Consider the following 26,823-nt stretch of genomic DNA (forward strand, 5'->3'; position numbering starts at 1 on the left):
AATCGAACACCTGGTCCTTCGTCCGCAAGAAATATACCCACACCTTTCGAGAAGTATCATCGATAAACGTCAGAAAGTATCGATTGTCGCCAATTGATTCAACCTCTAAGGGACCGCAAACATCAGAGTGTACCAGACTGAGTAACTCTGATTTTCTCGTTGAAGAGGAATTAAACGAGACTCTATGCTGCTTACCAAACAGACAATGATTGCAAGGATCTAGTGCAGCGTCCTTGTCTACATTGATAAGCTCCTTCTTTATTAGGGTAGACAACCCTTTCTCACTCATGTGACCGAGTCTCTGGTGCCATAAATTTTGTGAAGCCTCCTTTTCTGCAACATTAATGCTGTCTGTGCAGATCTTCACATGAGTCTTGTACAGTGTGCCATAAATGTGTCCACGAGCGACTATCATAGCGCCTCTTGACAATTTCCATGTGCCTCTACTGAAAAGACTATCATAGCCCTGTTTGCCTAAAGCTACTCCAGAAAGTAGATTTAGCCGAAGATCTGGCACATGGCGGACATCCTTCAGAGTGATTGTGCTCCCAGAACATGTCTTTATCTTGACATCACCAATTCCTACAATCTCAGCGAAACTGGAATTTCCCATCTTCACAGCTCCAAAGTCTCCAGCTTTGTATGTTGTGAAGTATTCCTTGTATGGAGTCACGTGGTAGGAAGCTGCAGTATCTACCACCCATTCTGTTTCTTCTCGTGAGACGTGAAGGCATGTCTCATCATGGGTTGAACAATATGCTACATCACCAGAGATAGTCACTAATGTTTCTCCACCCTTATTCTTCGGCTGTGAACTGCTTTGACTTTGTTCCTCTTTCAATCTATAGCAGTTCATTTTCATATGTCCCTCTAATCCACAATGATGGCATTTATATGTTGGTTTTCTGCCATCAGCTGACCTGCCCCTGCTCTTGCTTCTGCCTCTCTATTTGTTTTTGCTACTCATACGTTGTCTCCCCCGATTCTCTGTGACAAAGGCATGGGTCTGATCTGTGCCCATGTCCTTTCTCCTTGCCTCTTCACTGAATAGGGCATCCTTGACCATTGACATGGTAAGTTTGCCATTCGGAGCTGAGTTGCTGAGTGTTACGACCATCGTTTCCCAGCTATCGGGAAGAGAACTAAGTAGCAATAGCGCCTGAACTTCATCGTCAAGAGGCATCTCTACAGACGATAACTGGTTGACCAAGCTCTAGAACTCACTGGTAAGCTCGGCAACTAAAGTTCCACTTTTGATATTCATGTTGACTAAACGCCTCATCAACAAGGCTTTATTCCGAGCAGTCTTGGCCTGGTACATGTCCTCCAACTTTTTCCAGAGGACATATGCGTCTGTATCTTGTGCAACATGGTGGAAGACACTATGATCAATCCATTGAAGGATCTGACCAATAGTTTTTCGGTTTGATTTCTTCCACTCTTTCTCTTTGGCAGAATCAGTGTTTATACCCTTCAATTCAATAGGATCGAACAAATCCTTACAGCTGAGGAGATCTTCCATCCGAGGTTTCCAAAGCGTGTAGTTTGTGGCTGTGAGCATAATCATAGCTCCCGAAGATGATGTTGACTCTTCTATAGACATTATCACCTTACAAATGATTTTTCAACACTAACGGGGTTGAATTTTAGAAAACAGATATCACCGTCACGTCCGGAACGGTTGAAAATGGTGGAATAGACACTTCGCGGCTCAAATTTCACTTACGGGGCAAAATTATAATTTGTAATAAACTTAGGGACTAAAAATGAAATTCTGAAAATTTCAGGGACCAAATTGTAAAATTTCAGAATTGCTACAGTACTGCTACAGGAACTTGCTACAGTGCCGCCAGCTGCTACGGTGAATTGCTACATGACTGCTACAGTGAATTGCGACAGGATTTTTTCTCCGGCGAAAATTCCGGCACCGGTCGTCTTCTCCGGCGAGATTCCGGCGAGTTAACCAAACTTTGACCGCGTTTTCTGGGCTCGTTATAACTCCGTTTAAGTCACCGTTTTTTGCGTTGGACTCGGTTCGACGAGACGAATCCAATGGTACACTCAAAATTGGATTTTGAGGAAACTTCAGAAGACCCAAAAACTCAACCAACGTCTCTAACCAAGCTCTTGATACCACTTGTTAGGAAGAGAGGATCGCCTGGACGTTGGGAGATACAAATTTGAGAGAAAATAACTCTATTACTCACAAGAATAGATTACACGAGTATTACAAAACTCTAAAAACTCTCAAACTCACACACACTATCTAGGTTGTAATTACACTTCTCTGAGTGATTTTGGGATGATTTACAACTGAGGTTTGCACCTCTATTTATAGCTAAGATCTTATAGCGGTAGATAGGTGTGAACGAGGAAGGTGACGTGTGAACGTGAAAGGTTGGCTGCCGTCACCGTTTTCAACTTTGCTACTTCCACATGGTGTTCAAAGAAGGCTACTTTGAACATCTAGAAGGTGGGCTTCTAGATTGTAGGCTGAAAACCTTCGATATCTTGATCACAGGTACCCAACACCTATCCACTGATCATTCCAAAAATTATTCAAGTGTCCACTACCAAATCTTCGCACTCTTCATTTAATGGTAATTGTGATATAAACTATTAAAATCTAAGGATGTGACTCGCCCATTATTGAGATTGTACTATATGTTTAATAGTTTATGGGATGCTAAGTTTTTTAGCACTTGATTGCTGGTTGGCTTATCTTGGTGACGTTCTCTTGCGTTGAGATTTGGCCGTGGATTGAGTTTGTTTTTAGCTGATTTTGTCTGCTATTTTACAGGCGGCCCTCCGGTGGTTGTTGGTGGTTCGTTTGTTGCGGTAACGGTCGGTGTTAACCTACCATTTGTTGCTTGTCTGTTTTGCTTTTATTTTAGTGCAATCGTTGTGTTAGGATTGTGTTAGGATTCTATGTTAGCGTTGTTAGGTACTTTTACTCATCATTTTTGTGTCTGCTCAATTGGTAGGACCTTCTGTTTAGCTTTGTAATTTTACTGTTTGTTAACTAGGTTTGATTTTTCTTTATCTCAATTGTACTTGTTGATTTTCAAATCCTTTATAATGTTATTGTTATCTTCACAACAATAGAAACTTTAGTCATATACATATACATAGTATGTATATGTTAGTCATATACATATACATACATAGTCAGGGAAAGGTCCTATACAGTCAGGAAGTAATCCTGATGGGTTGCATACATTAGAGTATGAGGTTTGATTACTCGCTAGCCCGGTCAAACCAAACAATATAATTTTATGATGAGAAATATTATACTGTCACAAACAAGCAAGTATATGACATAATATAATATTTATACTTTAAAGTGTTATCAATTTAGACTAGTCAATATTGTCGTATAAGCTTTTTCAAATGATAACGTAGAATGATGATAAAATAAGGAGAGGGTACTGAATCGTGTTGGTTTCTTTTAATTTGTTGGTAGTAATGTAATGTAATTGCATTATCTTATATTTCAACTTTGAACTCACAAATAATCATGTTACGTTTATGTCATTTTGTTAAGAGTGTGAACAATGAACAAGAAATTAGAAATATGAAATCCGAATTCATGTGAAGATCCCAGCTAGACCAGGGCCTACGCATGGCGAACAATGTAATAAAAATTGGCATGTTTAAGCTACTCCGCGGGAACATTGTTTACCCGTATGGAAAATAGAACCAACCGTCCGGTTGACAACTATTGTTTTTTTCGTTTATGATTTGCGGGTGTAATTGTAATCGGTTATTTGTGTTGTTTGGAGTCCTAAATATCAACGAAGCTTCGCTTCAACGGTATCCCAACACCTTGTGTTGGACTTGGAGCGGGGGTTAGGTCATTGGTTCGAGCCTCGCTCGGCCTATCCTATTAATCAATCTGCTTGAAATATGGAGCTCCAGATTGACCTTCGGGGTTTTCTCCCGGATTCATTCAGGATTCAAACTCAGTTCGCCTGCCCCTCGAGATGGTTTAAGGATCGGGTTCCTGCAATGCGATTCGGTTTTCCTCTCGAAAATGCATGCGTAGCAAATGAGAGTATTCTATGTCGACTGTTGCCTTAAAAGAAAAAAAAGAAAAAAAAGAAAAAAAACCTTTGCACTGTTATAATAATAATAATAATATAGATATGGATAGTCAATTTTGGTGTATACATATAGTCAATTTTGGTACACAAAGTATGTATTTTTATATTGAGATTTTAGGCTATAAATACTCATGAATGCAAGCATTAAACTTGCACCATTTCTCACACTTACAAAGTGTTTCTTTCTTTCTCTCCATTATCATCTTTGTTCTTACACTTCATTATTAGTATTCTAAATCAAGAATCAAATCACTAAAGGTAGTTATAAGCCTACTAAATTATAACATCAAGAATCAAACCACTAAAGGTAGTTATAAGCCTACTGAATTATAACATCAAGAATCAAACCACTAAAGGTAGTTATAAGCCTACTGAATTATAACACGTTATCAGCACGATAATCTTAATACTAAATATGGTTGGCTCTGCCACCAAAATGATATATGGTCGGTTATACCACCAAAATGATATATGGTCGGTTATACCACCAAAATGATATATGGTCGGTTATACCACCAGAATGATATAGGTCGGTTATACCACCTAAAAAAATATATGGTCGACACTGTCGCCAAATTTTCATTTATGTTTACTAATATTTATATTTTTGTTATATAACATTTATTTATGATTACTTACACATGGTCGACACTGTCACCTACTTATCATTTATGTTATATTAAATTTATGTTTAATGTTTATATACTTATGAATATAAATTGACTCTAATTTATCATGATGTTTGTTTTAATTTTTGATAATAGAAAATGTCGAATCTGGAAAAGCTTAAATTTACTCCTTTAGAATCAACTGGAAACAACTACATGCCATGGGTTATAAAAGTAAAAATGCATCTTAAATCAATGGGCATTCTTGAAACCATAAATGAAAACAACACTTGTTCTGAAAAAGAACAAGCTACGGCATGTTGCTTTATTCATCAACATATTGATGAATGCTTACAAAATAATTATGTGACTGTAGAAGATCCCCATGTTTTATGGGAAGGTCTCAAAAGCAGATTCAATAATCAAAGAGAAATTTTACTTCCAGCTGCAATGGAACAATGGAGAACATTAAGGTTCCAAGACTTTAAGAAAGTAAATGAATACAGCTCAGCTCTGTATAATACATGTTCACAACTTAAATTCTGTGGACATGAAATTAGTGATGCAGACATGATGGAGAAAACTTTCTCCACAATGAATGCTGCAAACATCACAGTGCAAAGAAATTTGAGAATGCTAAAGTTCAAAACATATCCTGAACTTAATTCATATCTCTTAGTTGCAGAGCAAAATGATGAGCTATTAATGAAAAATCAGCAATCCCGTCCTACTGGTACACTTGCAATCCCTGAAGCAAATACTGCAAATAATTATAAACAGGGACAAGGACGCGGGCAAGGTCGTGGTTATAATAACCATCACCATCATCATGCCAAAAGCCATAACTATGGTAGAAACCATCCTTATGGTAATGGTAATGGGCGTGGACGTAGTCGTGGTCGTGGCCGTGGTGGTCAAAGAAATAGTAATCCACGAAAATATAAATATCAACCACAAAACAAGCCCATTAAACAAGATGTTGAAGAAAATTCTTCTAAAAATTCTGAAGAATCTTGCTACAGATGTGGTAGAATGGGCCACTGGGCTAATACTTGCCGAACATCTAAACATCTTGTTAAGATGTATCAGGATTCGCTGAAAGGTAAAGAAAAGGAAGTAAATTTTGTGGATAATATTGATCCAACAGTCACTGAGAAACCATCTGATTTATATGAAGATTTCTTGAATGTTTAAGTTGTGTGTCTTTTGAAAAATAAACGATTTAATATCGTCTGTCTTTGTCATTATGTTTGCTAAATGTTTCAGTACTATCTATTTGCGTTTAAATTATTGTGTAATATTAATGTACTCACTATTTATTTCTTATATATGAAGTTCAATATGAATTTTGCTGGAATACAACATCAATCAAGTGGTGGAGATCTCTGTATAGCAGACAGTGGAACTACACACACTATACTTAAATCCGAGAAATATTTTATTGATCTAAAACCAACGGAAGGAAATATACATACAATATCAGGACCTGCTAACTTGATAAAAGGGATAGGAAAGGCAAATTTCATACTACCAAATGGTACAAAATTTTTAATAAATGATGCCTTATTTTCTCCCAAGTCAAGCAGAAATTTATTGAGTTTCTCCGACATATACCTTAACGGGTATGATTATCAGTCAGTGACAACAGAAAATGAGAAATATTTAAGTATCACTGACAAGAGTCATGTGGTTGAAAAACTGCCAAGACTTAGTTCTGGATTACATTATACACATATAAATGTACCAGAAATACATATGGTAGTTAACGAAAAATATATTGATCCTGGTGTATTCAGTTTATGGCATAACAGATTAGGCCATCCAGGATCAACAATGATGAAAAGGATTATTGAATGTACTCATGGACATCCACTAAAGGATAGAAAAATCCATCATGATACAATGGTTCCATGTACATCTTGCTCTCTTGGAAAATTGATAACTAGACCCTCACCACTTAAGGTTGAGAAAGAATCACCAATGTTTCTTGAAAGAATTCAAGGTGATATATGTGGACCAATTCATCCACCATGTGGACCATTTAGATATTTCATGGTTCTAATAGACGCATCTAGCAGATGGTCTCATGTTTGTCTGTTATCAAGCCGTAATGTGGCATTTGCAAAATTTCTTGCCCAAATTATTAAATTGAGAGCTCATTTTCCTGATTACACCATTAAAAGGGTGAGACTTGATAATGCTGGTGAATTTACATCTCAAGCATTTAATGACTATTGCATGTCTATAGGAATTGTTGTTGAACATTCTGTTGCTCATGTGCATACACAAAATGGTTTAGCCGAGTCATTGATTAAACGTTTACAGTTAATCGCTAGACCATTGATAATGAGAACAAAACTCCCTGTATCTATATGGGGTCATGCAATTTTACATGCTGCTGCATTGATTCGCATCAGACCAAGTGCAAGTCATAAATATTCCCCCCTACAACTTGCTTTTGGTCAAGAGCCAAATATTTCCCATCTTAGAACATTTGGTTGTGCAGTGTATGTTCCAATTGCGACACCACAACGTACAAAAATGGGTCCTCAAAGGAGGTTGGGAATATATGTTGGATATGAAACATCTTCAATATTAAGGTATATTGAACCTATGACAGGTGACGTTTTTACAGCACGTTTTGCTGATTGTCATTTTAATGAAACATTGTTCCCTAGATTAGGGGGAGAAATGAAAAATAAAGAAAATGATGTTTCATGGTGTGAACCTCAATTAAAGTATCTTGATCCTCGCACAAAAGAATGCGAGACAGAAGTTCAAAAGATAATGCATATACAAGAACTTGCAAATCAATTGCCTGATGCATTTACAGATACAAAAACGGTGACAAAATCATATATACCAGCAGTAAATACTCCAGCTCGAATTGAAATTCCAAAAGCTGGCAATAACGTCACTCATGAATCTTTGCCACGTCAGAAACGTGGAAGACCAATCGGTTCAAAGGATAAAAATCCTCGAAAAAGAAAATCAGCTGATAATGAAGTAAAAGAAAGTGTTCAAGAAGAACCACAAATCAGTACTCCTACTGCAGAGGAGATTGATGATGTCAATACAGAAATTGCAATCAATTATGCATATTCAAAAATATTATGGAACCGAAATGAAATGAAAAATCTTGATGAGAAATTTTCATTTAATGTTGCATATGACATCATGAATAATGATGATGATCCAGAACCAACATCTATGGTTGAATGTCAAAATAGACATGATTGGGCTCAATGGAAAGAAGCAATACGAGCTGAATTAGAATCACTCAATAAAAGAAAAGTTTTCGGATCCATCATTCTCACTCCTAAAGATGTGAAACCTGTAGGATACAGATGGATTTTTGTCCGAAAAAGAAATGAGAAAAATGAAGTTACAAGGTATAAAGCTAGACTTGTAGCTCAAGGTTTTTCTCAAAGACCGGGAATTGATTATGAAGAAACTTATTCTCCTGTTATGGATGCAATTACTTTTAGGTACTTAATCAGTCTGGCAGTTTCTAAAAATTTAGAAATGCATCTCATGGATGTTGTGACTGCTTATCTATATGGATCACTTGATAGTGATATATATATGAAGATACCTGAAGGATTTAAGGTACCAGAAGCATCAAATGCAAAACCCAAAGAAATGTATTCGATTAAATTACAAAGATCTTTATATGGGTTAAAACAATCGGGACGTATGTGGTATAACCGATTGAGTGATTACTTGATAAGCAAAGGGTATACAAATAATCTTACTTGCCCTTGTGTTTTCATTAAGAAAACAACATCCGGATATGTGATCATAGCTGTTTATGTTGATGATCTTAACATCATAGGTACAAATAAAGAGATCCATGAAGCCATTCAACTTCTAAAGAAAGAATTTGAAATGAAAGATCTCGGAAAAACCAAGTATTGCCTTGGTTTACAAATTGAGCATATGCCTAATGGTTTACTTGTACATCAAACAACATATACTGAAAAGATTTTGAAACGTTTCAATATGGACAAGGCAAAACCATTAAGTACTCCTATGGTTGTTAGATCACTCAATGTTGAAGCTGATCCATTTCGTCCATGTGAAGATCAAGAAGACATTCTTGGACCAGAAGAACCATATCTTAGTGCAATTGGAGCTCTTATGTATCTTACAAATTATACAAGACCTGACATTTCTTTTGCAGTTAATTTGTTGGCAAGGTTCAGCTCTGCTCCTACCAAAAGACACTGGAATGGGATCAAACACATATTTCGATACCTTCGAGGAACTACTGATTTAGGATTATTTTATTCTAACGAATCAAAACAAGATTTGGTTGGTTATGCAGATGCAGGTTATTTATCTGATCCACATAAAGCTAAATCTCAAACTGGATATGTATTCCTAAATGGAGGTACTGCAATATCATGGCGTTCTCAAAAACAAACACTTGTTGCTACATCGTCAAATCATGCCGAAGTGATTGCATTACATGAAGCTACTCGAGAATGTTTTTGGTTGAGATCAATGACACAACTCATTACTGATTCTTGTGGACTAGAACGCGATAAAAGTCCAACAACTATCTATGAAGATAATGCAGCTTGCATAGCACAGATGAAAGAAGGGTATATCAAAAGTGACCGAACAAAACACATACCACCTAGATTCTTCTCATACACTCAAAATCTCATTAAGGACAACCAGATTGAAATGAGATATGTGCAATCTAGCAAAAACTCTGCTGATCTTTTCACGAAAGCACTTCCAACTGCTATTTTCAGAACACACGTTCATAACATTGGCATGAGACATGTTCAAAAGATGTAACAGCTGAAGCGATGTCTACTTGAGGGGGAGTCAACTCCATGCTGCACTCTTTTTCCCTTAGCTAAAGTTTTTTCCCACTGGGTTTTCTTTAGCAAGGTTTTTAACGAGGCAGTAATTTATAGTTGATCTTCAACAAAATAAAATTGCTATCCAAGGGGGAGTGTTATAATAATAATAATAATATAGATATGGATAGTCAATTTTGGTGTATACATATAGTCAATTTTGGTACACAAAGTATGTATTTTTATATTGAGATTTTAGGCTATAAATACTCATGAATGCAAGCATTAAACTTGCACCATTTCTCACACTTACAAAGTGTTTCTTTCTTTCTCTCCATTATCATCTTTGTTCTTACACTTCATTATTAGTATTCTAAATCAAGAATCAAATCACTAAAGGTAGTTATAAGCCTACTAAATTATAACATCAAGAATCAAACCACTAAAGGTAGTTATAAGCCTACTGAATTATAACATCAAGAATCAAACCACTAAAGGTAGTTATAAGCCTACTGAATTATAACATGCACAACATACTCAATAATCCAGTTCAAGTATAAGCCCCCATGTCACAAGAACAATTATCATCTCACTTTGTAAAGGGTTGTAAATCCTTGTCAAAATGAAAATTGAAGGTGCGCCTTTTGGCAAAGACTTTCACATGAAGGACCCAGTTTCTAAGGTAATAGTTATCATTGGTAGTTCAAGTATAATTGTGTGCTTCTATGAACAAAAAATATGACAACGCTCCAAAATCATCTTAAAGATTTTTTATATACCATACGAACCAATTAGTATTGTAATTTCATCATTTGTATCCGTCCACCTTGCAAGCTGATTTAAAAGCTGCGACCATTCACTTTGATCTTGAAGTCGTCACAAATGAACTTCCGTTACCACAAAAGTGTAATTTTTTTGTTGCAATGATTCAAACTTGAGAGCAGTGTTGTAAATCTCCCAAGATCTCCCCGAAATCTCGTTTTTAAAAGGCAACCGAGACGAGATGTTCATCTCCCGAGATTTCTGGGTCAACGGGGTCAAACTTAGTCAAAGCCGTGATTTCTCTGATTTTCTTGCTAATTTGTAAAATTTTCTTGTAAAATTCGTAATTTCTAAAATTTTCTCGCTCATTTCTCAGATATTTTTTCAAAATCTCGTAAAACGTATATAAATAGACATATTTATGTTTTATGTATATTTTTGTTAAAAAACTATAAATTCAACGTAAGTCAACGTCCTAGACCTCCCCGAGATTATTCCGAGATGCCGAGATCTCCCTAAAAAAGTTCAAACGAGATCTCCCGAGATCCGAATTCTTCAACCTTGCTTGAGAGTATGCATTAGCACACTTCAAGACTACTACTAGACCACCAACCAATGTTACTATTCTTGGTTGAAAAAAGATGAGGATATTACGATAGCAAAATTAATATATTCGGTTGAGAAAAATGACAAAAGAAGCACTAAAATTGGATGAGATGATGATGATAAAAATAATAAGTTCAAGGGTTCAACGAGTATTTTAAGTTCAAGCAACTGGATATATAGTTGTAACAAAAGATAAGTATCTAAATGCAATGCTCTCCAAGACATAAAATTCAGACAACACATAATCAAAAACATCTTAATTCATCCTCTGAGCAGCCTCCTTGGCCAAAACCCTCTCCTTTGCCTTTGTTTTTGCCTGAGATTTTGAACCCATAATTCCACCGCCCCATTTCTTCCTATATTCTTCATATTTGTCGTTGAAGTTGGCCTTAAACACCACAGAAATAATAGTACACGCCATTAATATTATACAAAGTAATCATTAGCATTCGCCTTTTCTATTAAAAAAACAAGCAGCATACCTTAATGGCTTCCAGAATTCGGCTGAACTCCATTTTATCTTCATTCTTGACCGTGGTCAAGCACAAAGCAGCTGCAGTTTTTTGATGGACAATCTACACAAGCCGTTCAAAATCTTAATTCTGAATTACAAATATGACTGGGAAAAGTTGGAAAAAAAAAAAAAAAAAAAAAAAAAAAAACATATAGATATCAATTTTGGAAGTTTTACTTATAAAAAAACTCAATCTGATTTTAAAGGATGAATAAGTTAAATCATAAAGTTAAATATGATTGAACGAGTAATAAGCAACTATCATCTGTGTTTACACAGATGTAATATTAACTATTAAATTCAAAGGATTATTTATAGGCATTATGTTTTTGTAATGAGCTAATCATATTTTAACAAATGTAACAATGTTGCCACCACTAACAAAAAAATGAAGGAAAAAAAAGTCGAAAACGCTTACAGTTCCAAGTCGAGATTTTCCCTTAACAATGCAGTAGGGAATTTCCATTTTCCTGCACAAGGCAGGGAGCCATACAACCAACTCAATGGGGTCCACATCATGAGCAATAATGACCAATTGAGCCTTGTTCTGCAACGGAATACAAAAAACGTCTCAAGTTTAAAAAGAATGCGCTAAAAACATATACAGTACATAATAAAGGGGGTTTAATAAATAATCCAAGACCCAACCTGCTCAATCAGATAAGTGATATGGTTCAGACCATACTTCACAACAATAGGCTTCTTGGCTTCAACGGTTTTGCCTTCAATCTCAGCCTCGGCTTTTTTTGTAAGACGATCCTTTTTAGCAGCCTTGTCTTCGGGTCTGTACTTAAGCAGCATCTTGAACAAATTAGTAGCTGCAAAAAACAGAGACAAATTAGATAAAGCAGCCCAAAATTCAAATACAAACCACTTATATGACTTAATCGAACATAATCATCAAGTAATCAAGTGGGTCAAAAACTAGTTCGACATTCTTAAAGTATACTCAAGTGCATATACTGAGTACTTAAAGAAACAATCTTTCAGAAACTAACCTAAAATAGTAAAGCTACATGCACCGCAATAATAATTAGATAGATATATCACACAACACTGATACATTTCCAAATTCCAATATATATAATTTTCTTCTTCATATATGCAACTAGGTTAACAGTCTTAATATAAGATAAATAATACTGGAATATGATGATAAATATTTATAAACAAGCATAGATGAAACATAAAAATAATTATATATGTTCTAACCAAGATTTTTGTCAAGAGTTTTGGTGAACTGGTTCAAAGCAGGTGGGACCTTCAAACGCTGCTTAAGGATCCTTCTCTTCCTCTGAATACGAACAACTTGTGGCCATTTCACAAACCTATGCAAATCCTTCTTAGGTGGCAATGCTCCACCGATCCCAAATTGCTTCGGCCTTTTCTCAAATAATGGATTCACAACCTTATCCTGCATAAACAATATTCTTAAATATAACACTCCTATCACAGTAACACTTTGTTCATCCTAGCTTTATGTTTATTAATCAACTAGTGAAGCTTCAAAATGTTATCAACTAGTGAAGCTTCAAAATGTTATCAAACACTCAAAATAGGGATACAAATTACTTTTTCTGTGTATACATACAGATTCTTACTAATATAAAATTAATAATGATAATAGCGTGTTTCTTAATTAAAACGCATAGCATTTTCTAAGATAATATGGAAGATGGATCGTACATATATAGATACAGAATAAAAACAAAAATAAAATGCAATAAAAGTAACTGAGAAATCGTACGGTTTTCTTCTTTGTTACTACTGGTTTTCCACCTTTCTTTGGGGCCTGTAATTGAAAGAAATTTATGATAATATCAGGAAAAAATAACAATTGACGGGGTATAAAAATAAAATTGAATTAAAATCGAAGTATATAGATAGACTCACCATGTTATCGTCTGAGAGGAAGAAAATCAAGGTCTGGAAAACGGCAAGAGATGAAATGGTGGTTATAACAGAATAAAAGGGTTTCAGATTTTAGGGTTGTCAATTTTAATGGGCCAACAAATTTGGGCCGGTAAAGATATGAAACTTGTAGTTTGACATTTTTGGGCTTTAAGGTTTGTTGTTATAAATTTCTTGTTTTAATCAGCTTTTTACTATACAGACATTATAATTAGTACTCCGTATTTCTTTTTTGAAAATTCACTAATTTTGAAAGCCATATTCGTGTAAAATAAGCATAGAGATATATATAACTTTAAGGGTATAATCTACGAATGAGAGATGTAAATATATATAGAGATATAGAGATAAGATCAAAAGAAGAAACTCTATACAATAAGAATAATAATCAACCTTGTTTTGTAACTCACGTGTTAGTGGTCTGCCTCTCTTATCGAGAGGTCAAGAGTTCGACTCCCGTGGGGTGTAACTTTGCACACAAGATTGCTCGTTAACCCTTGAATTCCACTCCAAAGGTGCCTTCCGCAATCGTGTTGCGGTGGCAGTTGGGGATAGGGGTTTTACCGCTCGTGCCCTCAGATTTGGACGAGTTTTCTCTTGGGCAATAGTTAGGAGGGAGATTAACATGCATGTGGTTTAGTCACCCTGGGCGACTGCTATTCAAAAAAAACAATAGGGTAATAATCCATATATCACCATTATTTAGTCGTGCATCACCAAATAAACATTAGCATTGTATTGTACAATTTGGTGTAAAGTTAGAAATAATGGTGTACGGATAACTATTAGTTACTACACCCAGTTACCGATTTAAACAATGAATATGAAAGTATTCGAGTTGCTGATTTAAACAGTGAATACGAATGAAGCAATCTAATTATATGAAATTAGGTACTTTATAAGAACATGTATGATGACAGCAACCGCAAAACATTTCAAACAAAACTCAAGCCAGAATCAAATCAGACACATCGGACCCATAAACCACCAAAGAAACCATGAAAATTGTCAGAAAACTGAGCATTACAAGCTAGCAATAGTCCGTGGCTACAACACTCTGGTCCTGAAACATGTTCGTCTCAGACCTTTCGAGCTTCACAATCCATTAATACATTAATCAATCTTAAGAAAAGAAAAAAAACACCATCCAAACAGAAAATACATAAACCAAACGATACAAAAGAGTGATCATCCTCTACCCGTTAGCTCTCAGTTTGAAATGCTCAACGAATCATAACACAAAATCAGTGAAAAACCAGTCACGTTACACAAACCAAAGTCAAACTCATGCCTTCTTTGGTCTTCCTCTTCCTCTTTTAGCTGGTGCGGGCCCACTTTCCTTTGTAGCGGAAGTAGTACGACCCCTACCACGACCTCTGCCGGACGACTTCCCACCCCTTTTACTCTTTTTATCCGCATAACCGTTTGCTTCCGAGTCACTACTATTATCATCATCTTCTTCATGAGCACTTTCATCATCTTCAGTGTCCGAAGAGTCTTTCGATTTCTTTCTCTTGTTGGCCGAATTTGTGGCGGCGGCGGCCTTTCGGTTAGTTTGTTTGACGGGTTGCGGTTCACTGTTAGGTTCTTCAACACCTTCTCCGGCAGGTTTCCCATCATATATTTCGAGCTGTAAACAAACACCCAATTGTTATATATTTTTAATTCATTAAAGTTGCGGTTATGAAACTGTACAAGAGTTTTTATGCATCTTAATGACAGCCCTGCCCTTAGGGCTGGTTTTAGAAAAATACTAAACAATTAAATTCATTGAAATTAATTCTAAACTGAATATTGGTTACCTGCTCAAGTTGATCACCGACATTTGTTCGATCAACCACCACCAACGAATGCGAATAACCACATGCAACACTGCAGAATCACAAAATTATTACGGTAAAAAGAAAACTGGGGATTTTTGGATGTTTTAAAATACTATCATGTGACATTATATTATATACTGAATCAAACAATGAGATGTAATATAACAAGCTAGTGTTTAAATGAGTCGAAATTGTTTAAGGCTGTAATAATTAAATAATCAAATGCTTAGCAAAATTTTGATTATTTGAAAAATTGCCAAAAATGATGGGAAACGACCATTTCTGTGAAATAGGACAGTCCATCCATAAAATTAGGTTACAAAAAATAACATAATGATTTATATATACTCTTATACTTTGACAATTAAAATAAGATAGTTGAACATTTGTAACACACTCGGAAAAAGACATATTTTAGTGTTTGCCTGTTTGCCAAAATGTAGTTACTTATACTTTAACAATTAAAAAATGAAAATATTCAAATATAATTTTCTTGTGATGAAAATATCCCAATATAATTTTGATTACTAACCTTATAACATGCATGCCTTCAAGAGCATCGACCTTTTTGGGAATTGCAGAAGACCTGCAACACGCAAACATATATAATTTTGAAGCTATTAAAAGATGCGAATAGAAAACTTTGTGGTGAAACTATAAGCAAAACTTAACATACTTCTGCTGATGAGGACCATAACCGAGTTCACCAGATTGAGCATGCCCCCAACTAATGCATGAGCTATCCGCACCAACAAAATGGTGCATGCTCCCTGAATCCATGCAACGTATGTTCCAACCACTGCACACACAAAAAAAACGTGATTAGTTTACCTGTTTTGATTTTCTACCCAACCCATCCATTTTGACACCTGGAATCAAATTAAGAAGATAGAAGAAACCTGAGATCCATGAGAGGCTTGGGGTACATCGAATCATTACCGGTGTTCTTTATCTTTCCCCACATGTACATCTGCCCTGCGCCTAAACAAACAAGCGATTTTTTTTCATTCACAATACCAAAACGATGTAAATTCCTTCTAAGAATATAATTACATAAAAAAAAAACATGTTTTTCTTTTCTTTTTTAAAATAAAATAAAATAAAATTACGGATTAAATACCAGCTGTTACAGAGGAGTTGACAGAACCGGCAGAAACGACAGCGGTAGGAGGTACAGTATTATGCTTTGTGAAAACATCAAGACGGCGAGGGCTAAACTCGTCCTTTTGCTCTCTATGTCCAAGCCTATATTAGTCGAAAAAAGTCAACTTAGGTTTATGAATATAAAAACTTGTATCACAAGGAGTAACTGTTTAAAAGTAGGCTGCAATGTATTTAAATTCTTGACACTTCTTGAACCAATTTTTTTTTTTATCATTATATCTATTTCTGATCATATAGAGAATAAACAAATATGTTTACAAGAATGGGCAAAAACAATCTTGATTTACCACCCTAACCTGACAGGACACATTTCAACCCACATAATAATTGCAGTACATGTTTTGACATGAACCTGATTTGAGTAATTTCCCAACCCACCTGACCCGCCCGTTTTGCTAACAATTTTGAAAGAGGATTTAGAACAACCAACCTTCCATATCCTCCATAGCCCCACCTACAATGTATTATGATTCAAGTAATTAGTAAAGAAACACCCGTTAATTAGTTACTAATGAAATTATATAATAAAATGTTAACTCCAAAAGTACGTGAAAACTTACGTGTAAACAAAGCCCTTGGAGTCCACAGCAACTGAACACATAACCAATTATAAGCATCAAATAAACATAAATGAAAATGAAAATAACCTATAAGAAAAACACCAGAACACGTGAACTAATGAATAATAGTAATAACCTGTATGGTTTGATCCGCAAGCAACTTTTACAATGGTTTCATTGGCAAAAGCAGATATTGCCTTCGGACGAGGCTGAGCCTCGTAAGCAAGCTTCACAGAGCTATCTTTAGTATTGTGCTGAAATTATCAAATAACTTTAACTAATTAAACAAAACATATACAGTTCATAGTAGTTAGAACAATAAATGAATTCTGAAATTAAGTTTGTATTGATTGTTTCACGCAGGTATTAGAAAATAAAATTAAAAATTCTAAAAAACAAAAAAAAATAGAAAGATGATAAATATAGTTGCTTAGTATACCTCATGATCGGTTCCATGTCCAAGTTGACCATACTGTGGAAGACCAGCAGTTCTAGAAAAATAAAAAATATATAAAAAAAAAACACGTTGAGTCAAATATTTTGACCTTTTATAGATATATTTTGTCTCGAATATAATTTAAAAAACTTTACTATTTTCGGTGACGATCCGACTTTTAAACATAAACGACTTTGAGGGATTTATGAACTGACATTAACTATTGACAACTTGAAGCCAATTTGACCCCCTCATTTGAACCATTAGAGATGAAACTGAGCCCTATTCAACCCATTTTGAGCAGACAGGTTGAAATTGACATATTTATTCAAAGAAATCAAGTATTAAAGTAAATAAATTGACCGTACAGTATAGAAGCGCCTTCAACTGAAGTCAACCAAACCGTAAAATCAGCTCCACAAGCAACACTTGTTACTTCAGTTACTTGACAGCGCACTGGATATAGCTCAAATTCTACACATAATAAAAACAAATAAATCAATAGCATACTATTTAAATCGATTTTTTTATACAAAAAGTTAGGTTCATCACATGAATCATTGTGTTTTTTGAACTCACCGTTTTTTACGGAACCGGAACCGAGCTGTCCGTGTTTATTCCAACCGAATGCCAAAGATAGGCCATCTTCAGTCACTACAACCGTATGACCTTTTCCACTCCCAGCCTTAACAATTTTGTATCTGAAATCAAATAAAACATATTGCCACAACAAAATTCGAATAAGATCATACAACTTCAATATCTAAAGCTAGATGAATGTAAATTAAGCACACACAATGAAAATTTGTAAACCGATTCTGCATCTTTAATTACATGAACAGAGCAGAAGAATACATTGTGGATACGGAATTTTTAAACACTAAATTGAAGTTCATTCATTCATAATTAAAACATATTACATAAATTTCTCTAAAACGAAATATAAACTCACGAAGCAAGTGCCGAAACAACTGTTGGCCTATCTCTTTGAACTCGATCCCCGTGTCCAAGCTGCCCCTTCTACAAAACCACAACCATTGTCAACAATTAAATAACAAAAATAACGCATACCCATTTAACATAACACGAACGTAATACTAGTTTGCAAACACCATCACACTTTAGTACTTCAAATTTTCAACTTTAAAAATAAATACTGCATCTTTGATTCCATAGCCTCAACAAAGACTACATACATACATACATAGATATATAAACATTATAAATTCACACTATTAACATTTAACCATTAACCATCCTATAAAAACACAAACTTTATAGTTTGCAAGCCCTGATAAAAGACTTTAGTACTTCAAATTCCATCTTAATAATAAAGATTGCACCACCATACTCTCAACAACAATTCCATAGGCTCAACAAAACTACATATATACAAAGATATATATAAATTTATAAATTAACACCATTAACCATCCTTAAAAACACAAACTTTACAGTTTACAAGCCCAGATAACACACTTTAGTAGTTCTAATTCCATCTTGATAATAAAAATTGCACCTTTATATCAAACTCACAACAACAAGAATAACAATAACAAATACTGTACAAAATATCAAAACATAAACTTACATCATTTTTTCCCCAGGTATAACAACGTCCATCCACATCCAGAGCTACACAATGACAAGATGCTACAAAAAAACAAAAAAACAAAAACAAAAAATCATGTAACAAAACGACGTCGTATTACTACTTACTGTACTGCAATAAAAGAGTGGAAGACCTACCACAACCGGAGGCAACAAAACGAATGTCAACGCCGATGAGTGGCCGGAGTCTGGTCGGAGAAACTAAGTTACCTTCCGATGAGCCTTTCTTACCAATGAGGTCCCACGCCGTCGTACCACAGAACAACAACTCACCACCTTTCTTCATTTCCTCTTCTTTCTTCTCTGTTTCCGCCGTTGACATCTTCGGTGATAAAAAAAACTGGATCTTTTTTCGGCGGAAAATGAAAAAACAAGATTGTGTTTCTTGAAACCCTAAAAGTTGAAATTTCTTTTTCTATGTGTATTGGAAGAGGCAGACCCGAAATGGGTTGTGTGTGATTTTAATTAATATATAATGGGTAAATTTAATTAATTTAAAGTTTAAAATTTGAAAAAATAATTACGAAAAAAGAGAGAGATAAAGTGAACAAGTGAAGTACTGTGCATTGGGCAAAATTGGGATTATTTTTTTTAGGTTTAAATCTTAAATCAAAAGATTTTGTTTGTGTTTACTTTTTCCTATTTTATTAAATTTCTTTTTTTTAAGGAGTATTTTTTTTTCTCTACTTTTGAAGTCATTGTCAGCAAGATTTTGTTTTCTCTTTTATTTTTGGTAGTAGATTATTTATTTTTATTAGAAGTTTATTTAAGGGTTCAAATTCTGCAGGTTCTTTTTTCCTTGTATTGTAGCTATGCACTTGGTCCCATATTGCCCGTTTTCCTTTTTCAATTTTAATTTTTTTAACCATACAAAAATATTTACATTTACGTTATCAATTATGATCGAGCCTAAATTCAATTATAAAAAGTCAAGTTAGGATCGAATGCAATGAGTTTGGGTTTGTTGATATGTTTTGGAAACTTTATGATCGTATTTCATTCGAAAATATCATTTCGAATGGTGAATCACCACGTCCCGATCTTGATCCTTCAAATTTCCTTCCAATGTTAGAATGACTTGAAGATGACAATATACTCTCAAGAGATCAAGGTTCAACAACTTTCAAATGAAAGTCGAAGACCTTTATTTGCAGTTTTCCCATCTATGCGGACTACGCATAATTATGAGCGAGTCTCGCGTATCATCCGCTAACTAACGCGTAGAAACATATCAATTATGTAGCTTACATTTGCGCAACGAATAAAAGTTAATTCATATATGTAACTACGTGTATGATCAAATTACGTACCAATTACCAAACTAATGGCTCAAATTCAAATTTAATAGTAAAATGTTAATCGTAATCAATGGCTAGATTTGAGAGTGAAACGGAAGTATGTATTCATAATCAAATGAATTGTTGGAAATTCAACTTTATAAACTTATAAATTAAGCGGCGAATAAATAATTATTGTTTATTTATTGAGCTGAATAATTGTCTAAATAAATAAATTTATTAAATTAACTTTATATGTGGGCAGTTAAAATAGCAGTTATTAAAAAATGAGGGCTTAAATGAAAAATCACAATTCTTTGCAAAGTTGGATAAAATTTTCAATTATGCAAATCAGTTTGGTGAGTATTTAACAATAGCATGTCAAAAACTAAACGACAAATAAATTAAAATTTTATTAGCAAGAAACTAGACCAAAACTTTTCTACAAACAATGGCTGACCCATAAGTTTCATTTTGAAACTTTACTACCTCAACTACTATGTAACTAAGAAAACTATAATAATTCTTAATATTATTCACCATATCAGATTTTATAAAAGTTACAAGAAGCATAAATAAATCATTATGATATCTCCAAAGTCACTAGAAAGCAATGGTAACGATATAGTGGATCAGGGCCGGTCCCTAAAATTTAAGGGCCTCGAACGAGATGAAAAAAAAAAAGGCCTTTAGACCCTAACGAATAATATAAACTATTTAAAAAAAAACTTTTTCGGCCTTGCTAGAATGCTAGTGGACTTTGAGTTCTATTTTTTCGGGGTGTTTGATTGTTGTGTTTGGGTATATTGTACTTTGCATTCACTGCTTCAGTTGTGTTTTCATAGTTCCACTGATTCTTAAATCTTCGATTATATCTGCATATATAAAAAAAAATTGGGCCCTGAAAATCATGGGCCCTGAGCGGTCGATCGCTTTCCTCCCCCTTCGGGCCTCCTATGGTGGATCTGATCTTATAAGAGAGTAGTCTCATCCCATGAATAAAAAAAAATCTAACATATCCCTAATACAGTCAGTGGATTTGATCCTATGCGAGAGTAATCTCATCCCATGAATAAAAAAAAAATCTAACATATCCCTAACGCAGTCGCGAGAAGGCCAAGGTAAGTCCAACTACTTAAAGATGGAATATCAAACCAAAGAAGCCAAATTACAAAAAAAAATAAAAAGGTGGCATGGAGATTCAACCCCAAACAAGCACAGAGGACTAAAGGACTGATGATTAAATCAATATTCAAATCCCTTAATGAAAGCTTATGACGGGTAAGAAGACGATCCAAAAGAATTTTCAAAAGTATACATTATACTATAATAGGTAATAACTTATTTCAACGCGTACAACTCGACAAGGAACACAAAAAGAAATCGTCTAAGAGTTTCCTAGTACCACGAAAAAGAATATATCCCATTCAAATAAAGGGCCCAAATATAAACTTTATGTTGTAGCTCATGTGGTAGTGGTCTGACTCTCTAGCCTCTCTTAGCGAGAGATCAAAAGTTTGACTCTCGTGAGGTGCAAATTGCACACAAGGTTGCCCATTAACCCCTGAATTCCACCAAATGGTGCCTTTCGCACATCGCATTGTGGGGGCAGTTGGGGAGGGGGTTTTACCGCCCCTGTCCTCGGATTGTGTCGGTTTCCTCATGGGCAGCAGTTGGAGGCGGATTATGCAATTGGGGGAGTTGAGCGTGTGGGTGATTTAGTCCCCCTGGTGATCCCAAACTGATGTTAAAAAAAACCCCATATATAGTGATCGGGCATCATTTAGATGCAGATCCCTAAAACGGTTAACAAGGAATTCAACGAAGCTTGATTGGTGCCACAAAGAGTCTCACACGACCACTTCCATTTACAAGAGCCCTGATGAAACCGACCACTTATAAAAGTATATGCGTCAATGAAAGGACCCGTCCTAATCCACCTGGACGAAGTCATCAACATTTGGTCCCATTGCGATGATCGGCTCCAAGTAATGTCCTTATATTGAGCAAATGCACAGCGGAAGACTTAATTCGTACCTGAGAATAAACATGCTTTAAAGTGTCAACCAAAAGGTTGGTGAGTTCATAGGTTTATCATAACAATCATTTCAATATGTTAATAGACCACAAGATTTCATAATCATAAACATAATACACTCGCAAGTGTATGTAAAGCATTCTAAGTGGTTGAGCACTTGGTAACCATACTTAACATTTAATCAACGTCGCATATTCTCTTTATTATGAAATCTCACTACACCGTACCAAGTGTAGTCACCAAAACGAAGTACTGTGCAACTGTTGAATACTGGTCGTCCAGTCCGGTTGGGGTTGTCAGGCCCGATAGATCTATCAACAGGATTCGCGTTTACATTACCCATGTAAATAGTAGTTACCAAGCTACAGGGAAATATGCAAGTGGTACAACTCAACGTAGAATATATTTTTAAGTACTTGTGTCTATTTTGTAAACATTTATAAAAGCAGCGCATGTATTCTCAGCCCAAAAATATATATTGCAAAAGCAATTAAAAAGGGAGCAAATGAAACTCACTTTTGCCTTGAAGGTATTTAATTCGACTTGGTCTCCGATAGATATCACGAACCTAACCATATATATAATATATCAACATATTTTCTTTTTAAGTAATCGTTACATATATATATACTTTTAATACTTTTAATATTTTCTTAGTCCGTAGTTAGCAGTCCGATGTTAGTGGTCCACAATTAGTTGCTTAAATAAAATAAATAAAGACCCCATCGTATTCGTATTGATCATAATTAATCTCGACCCATGGTACCATGTTGTCAAATGACGTGTTGCGTACATAAAGTACCGTGTTGTCAAATGACGTGTTGCGTACAATCATGAGGTCTTATGATTAATCTTCTCGTGTTGTTTACGGGTGGTCCTGAAATATATAAAATCAAATCATAAGTAATTATATATAAAATATCATATTAATTAGAAAAGATATGATTAATTTACTTTTTCTCCAAATATTTTCGTAGCTAAACTAGCTTCGGATACCCAATCTTGTTTTAGTCGTAGTTTCTTCATTACAACTCCGTTTTTGTTGGTTCAACTTGCCACTTCCTTGGATCGAGTCAAATTTTAAGAATATGAACTGAAAATACCTTAGTTTGTATTCGAAATCATAGGTTATAGGTCAAACTTTGGTGAAACTTATGAAAGTGATCATTTTCCATCATAAAAACAACATTTAATGATCATTTTTCTAAAAAATACTTACACTTTGAGTTAAACCAAGAAATTTTTATATGTTAACATATTCATAAAAAATATCATTTTTCCAGAACATGAACTTCCAATTCAAAGTTCAAGATGGTTTTTAATTATCCAACTCAAAACAGCCCCCGGTTGCACTCCGACGACGTAGATTCAGTTTTTAAGATGTTCTTTGTAAAACCAAGTTATATCTTGTTAGGTTAGCATATCATTATGATATATTATAGGTCTTGAAGTGTTTTAAAAGTCAAGTTAGAAGGATCTATTTAGTTTGCGAACAAGTTTGAAATCATTCAAACTATGTTCTTGTTGTTAAAATTTTATACCACAAAATAAGATAGCTATATGAATATGAATTGAATAAGATTATGAACAAGGTTACTACCTCAAGTTACTTGGACAAAGTTACTGCAAAAGATAAGAAATAATCTTGGAATCAAAGAGTGGTGAAGTTAGATCAAAAGGTTGGAAGTAAACTTCTTCAAATGGGTGGTTATTTTGATATGTTCTTGAAAGAGTTTTCTTATGGTGTTTAAGGCTTGTAATTGAAGCTAAATGATGGGGAAAATGCTTGAAGATGATCAAGTATGAAGTTAGGAGTATTTTGAGAGAGAAATGAGGGTGTAGGTATGAGAAAATGGAGTGAAGAAATGGTGTTCATTTATAAAAACGTTTTTAGTTTATAAAGAAAGAAAAGGATTCCTAATTTTGTTTTCTTACTAATAATTCATACTACTTGACAAATTCTAGTTACCTCATATCTAGGGCAGTAATAATGTTAATTAGGATGTTGATTTGATGTGTATATACCAATAGTAAATACGTATAGAAGCTGGGTATGATACGGGTACATATACCCTAGATATACGTATAGAAATCTTGAGGAAACGGAACGAGAATTCAAATATAGCTATCTTTTGTGAATATACTTATATTGTTTTATGTATTTAAGTCCTTAAAAAGTGATTAAATACATTATATATACGATACATGTATAAGCATTATAGATTATAAGTATATATATCAAAGAATGTTACGTATAGTTATCGTTTTGAAAACTTAAGTTAGTAGTTTCAAAATATACTTATAACTCATTGTCATTAGTACACAATGAGATGTTAAACCATCCTTAGATCATGTTAAATATATATAAATACATATATAAACACAAATGTATAATTATCGTATGTTATATAGTTCGTGATATCATCGGTCAAATTGAACGGTCAAACGTTGTGTAAAACTCTTTTCAAAAACACAAGTCTCAACAATTTGGATTGCTTATCATGTTGGTATGGTTTAATTTATGTAAATATTAATCTCATAAGTATAATTTGGTCGGAAAATTCCGGGTCATTACAGTCAACTCCATATGAATGAATTTATTGAGTCTCGAGAGCCTTATCACCTATTCAAATGTCCTTCCAAAAGTGCGTGCTACAAGCATCCCAAAATTAATTTTGATGGGGTGGTTAAGGAGAACATCGTAATCACGAAAATATGTAGCGTTACCTAAATAAGTGCTCCAAATACCACTTGGTTTACAAGTACTAGAAACGAAGCCCCCTTATCATTGTTAATAGTTTTATAAAACGAGCTAAATGTGCATTAAGCATATTCCAATACCCCATTAAGATTAACTAGAAGTTGAGTGATTTAAGACTACTCACGCTTGAACCACCATTGTCAAAAATTGAAGTAACTATGTTCCTTTTGACCCAAGTCATTCGATTGTGCTTATGTAAGATCCTGTTTTCTTTTGGTTTGGACGCCGTCCAAAAGTCTGGGACGCCGTCCCATTATGAAGTCCTGGACGCCGTCCAAAAATCTGGGACGCCGTCCCATTATGAAGGCCTGGACGCCGTCCAGATGATCTGTCGAGCCAGATTTGGGTTTTTAAATATTTTAGATGGGTAAATTGGTAATTTCACTTGGTGGACGAATTAAAGGCCTTAGGATCAGTTTGGTGAGCTCATTACTTCATTTCTCAACCACCAAACATCATCTATTCATTCTAGAGAGAGAGAGGGTGGTTAAGTGTGAGAAAGCTTAAATCGGGGAAGAAGAAGCTCATTTCGGGTTAGAACTCGGTAGTTAAAGTTGTTCATCTCCTCCTTAACTTCGTTTTGATTGTTGTGGTAAGCCCTAAACTTGATTACCTTAGTTTAATGTGTTTGAGGGTTAGGGTTTGGGTTAGTATTGCACATAAAACCCATTTGTGAGTAATTTGGGGTTTTTGGGTAAGTTTGGGTCATGAAGACCCAAATGGTGACTAACCTAGGGTTTTGAAAGGGTAAATGGTGTAAATGGGTCTTAAAGACCTAAGTAAATACTAATATACTTATAGTTAATGTTAGTGGGTGTGATTTGGGTTGTGGGTGACCCAAATGGGTGTGTTGAGCTAGAAATGGGTCAAATGGGTCTTTGATGACCTAGGTTGTCTTGCATGTATGAAAACGAGTTAACTTTGTGGTTAAAAGTGTGTTAAGACCTTAATTGGCTAAAGTTAGGGTTTTTGGTGAAGTTAACCCATTATTAGGGTCAAAGGTGCAAAATGGGTCGGGATTGCACTTAGGGTCAAAAGACTCTAGATTGTTAAGTGAGTTGCTTGACCGACTTGAGTTGTGAATTGATTATGTGCTAAAATGTAATAGGTACGTTACATTGACGTTGCAAGTTCGGTTATCTTACACGAAGACTTTGAGGTGAGTGGAATAATTATATGCGTATGTATATAATGTATCTATTTGTTGTAGCGTGAAAGGTGTAGTGTCGAGGTGTTAAGACACCACGTTTCACGTGAAGAGTGTAGCATCGAGGTGTTAAGATGCCACTCGGGTGTAGCATCGAGGTGTTAAGATGCCACCTAGGAGTGTAGTGTCGAGGTGTTAAGACACCACTCCGTAAAATAATGAGTGTTGCATCGAGGTGTTAAGATGCCACTCGGGGTGATGTGCCGAGGTGTTAAGGTGCCACCCTAGGGGTTAGTGGTGCGAGGTGTTAAGTGCCCTAACGGATGTTACGAACACCGATGGCGTTTTCGCGAGCGCCGTTCCATTGTACTATTGGTTAACCATGGTTATTTGTGTTGTAAGCATATTATATTATTCGAGTTACATTTATATGCGGATGTTATGCTAGCTTGGGGGTATTGGTGAATTATAGCTTGTTATTGCGACGATAAGCTAATGTTGTTTGCTAGCATGTTTGCGGTTGTGTAAGTGTATGCAAGTAGGTATAATTATATATGTATTCGTATAATTATTGCATTCACTAAGCTTTGCTTACCCTCTCGTTGTTTACTTTTTTATAGGCTCGGGCATTGACAAGGGTAAGAGCGTTCAATTGGATTAGTGATCTCCCGCTTGTTTTGTTAGGGGA

The 26,823-nt window shown here is 35.0% G+C and overlaps 2 protein-coding genes across 2 annotated transcripts; both read right to left on the minus strand.

Annotated features, from left to right (window-relative positions):
- Window positions 1-11,007: 11,007 nt before the first annotated feature.
- LOC139893901 (large ribosomal subunit protein eL8y-like) lies at window positions 11,008-12,752 on the minus strand. The gene is made up of 5 exons (XM_071877102.1): window positions 12,620-12,752; window positions 12,056-12,225; window positions 11,826-11,954; window positions 11,376-11,468; window positions 11,008-11,281 (listed from the first exon to the last, which is right to left on the minus strand). The coding sequence occupies exons 2-5, from the start codon at window positions 12,206-12,208 to the stop codon at window positions 11,150-11,152; spliced, it is 507 nt and encodes a 168-aa protein (XP_071733203.1). The 5' UTR covers window positions 12,209-12,225; window positions 12,620-12,752; the 3' UTR covers window positions 11,008-11,149.
- A 1,548-nt stretch (window positions 12,753-14,300) lies between these two features.
- Window positions 14,301-19,367, minus strand: LOC139893902 (uncharacterized). The gene is made up of 15 exons (XM_071877103.1): window positions 19,051-19,367; window positions 18,893-18,954; window positions 18,254-18,321; window positions 17,881-18,002; window positions 17,670-17,775; window positions 17,305-17,356; window positions 17,002-17,119; window positions 16,866-16,896; window positions 16,736-16,759; window positions 16,262-16,386; window positions 16,041-16,122; window positions 15,818-15,940; window positions 15,674-15,727; window positions 15,121-15,190; window positions 14,301-14,948 (listed from the first exon to the last, which is right to left on the minus strand). Exons 1-15 carry the CDS (start codon window positions 19,232-19,234, stop codon window positions 14,604-14,606), a joined length of 1,566 nt encoding a protein of 521 aa, XP_071733204.1. The 5' UTR covers window positions 19,235-19,367; the 3' UTR covers window positions 14,301-14,603.
- Window positions 19,368-26,823: the final 7,456 nt, after the last annotated feature.

Source organism: Rutidosis leptorrhynchoides, chromosome 2 (assembly GCF_046630445.1).
Source record: "Rutidosis leptorrhynchoides isolate AG116_Rl617_1_P2 chromosome 2, CSIRO_AGI_Rlap_v1, whole genome shotgun sequence".
Lineage (NCBI taxonomy): Eukaryota > Viridiplantae > Streptophyta > Magnoliopsida > Asterales > Asteraceae > Rutidosis > Rutidosis leptorrhynchoides.

Excerpts from the sequence above, each read along its gene's own strand:
- LOC139893901 (XM_071877102.1), bottom strand. The coding sequence starts at position 12,208 with ATGCTGCTTAAGTACAGACCCGAAGACAAGGCTGCTAAAAAGGATCGT. Across the intron at positions 11,955-12,055 it reads TCACTTATCTGATTGAGCAG|AACAAGGCTCAATTGGTCAT; the intron begins GTTGGGTCTTGG and ends ATTCCGTTGCAG. Across the intron at positions 11,282-11,375 it reads GAATTCTGGAAGCCATTAAG|GCCAACTTCAACGACAAATA; the intron begins GTATGCTGCTTG and ends GTGGTGTTTAAG.
- LOC139893902 (XM_071877103.1), bottom strand. The coding sequence starts at position 19,234 with ATGTCAACGGCGGAAACAGAGAAGAAAGAAGAGGAAATGAAGAAAGGT. Across the intron at positions 16,897-17,001 it reads TTGCGGATCAAACCATACAG|TTGCTGTGGACTCCAAGGGC; the intron begins GTTATTACTATT and ends TTATGTGTTCAG. Across the intron at positions 14,949-15,120 it reads TCGGTGATCAACTTGAGCAG|CTCGAAATATATGATGGGAA; the intron begins GTAACCAATATT and ends GTTTGTTTACAG.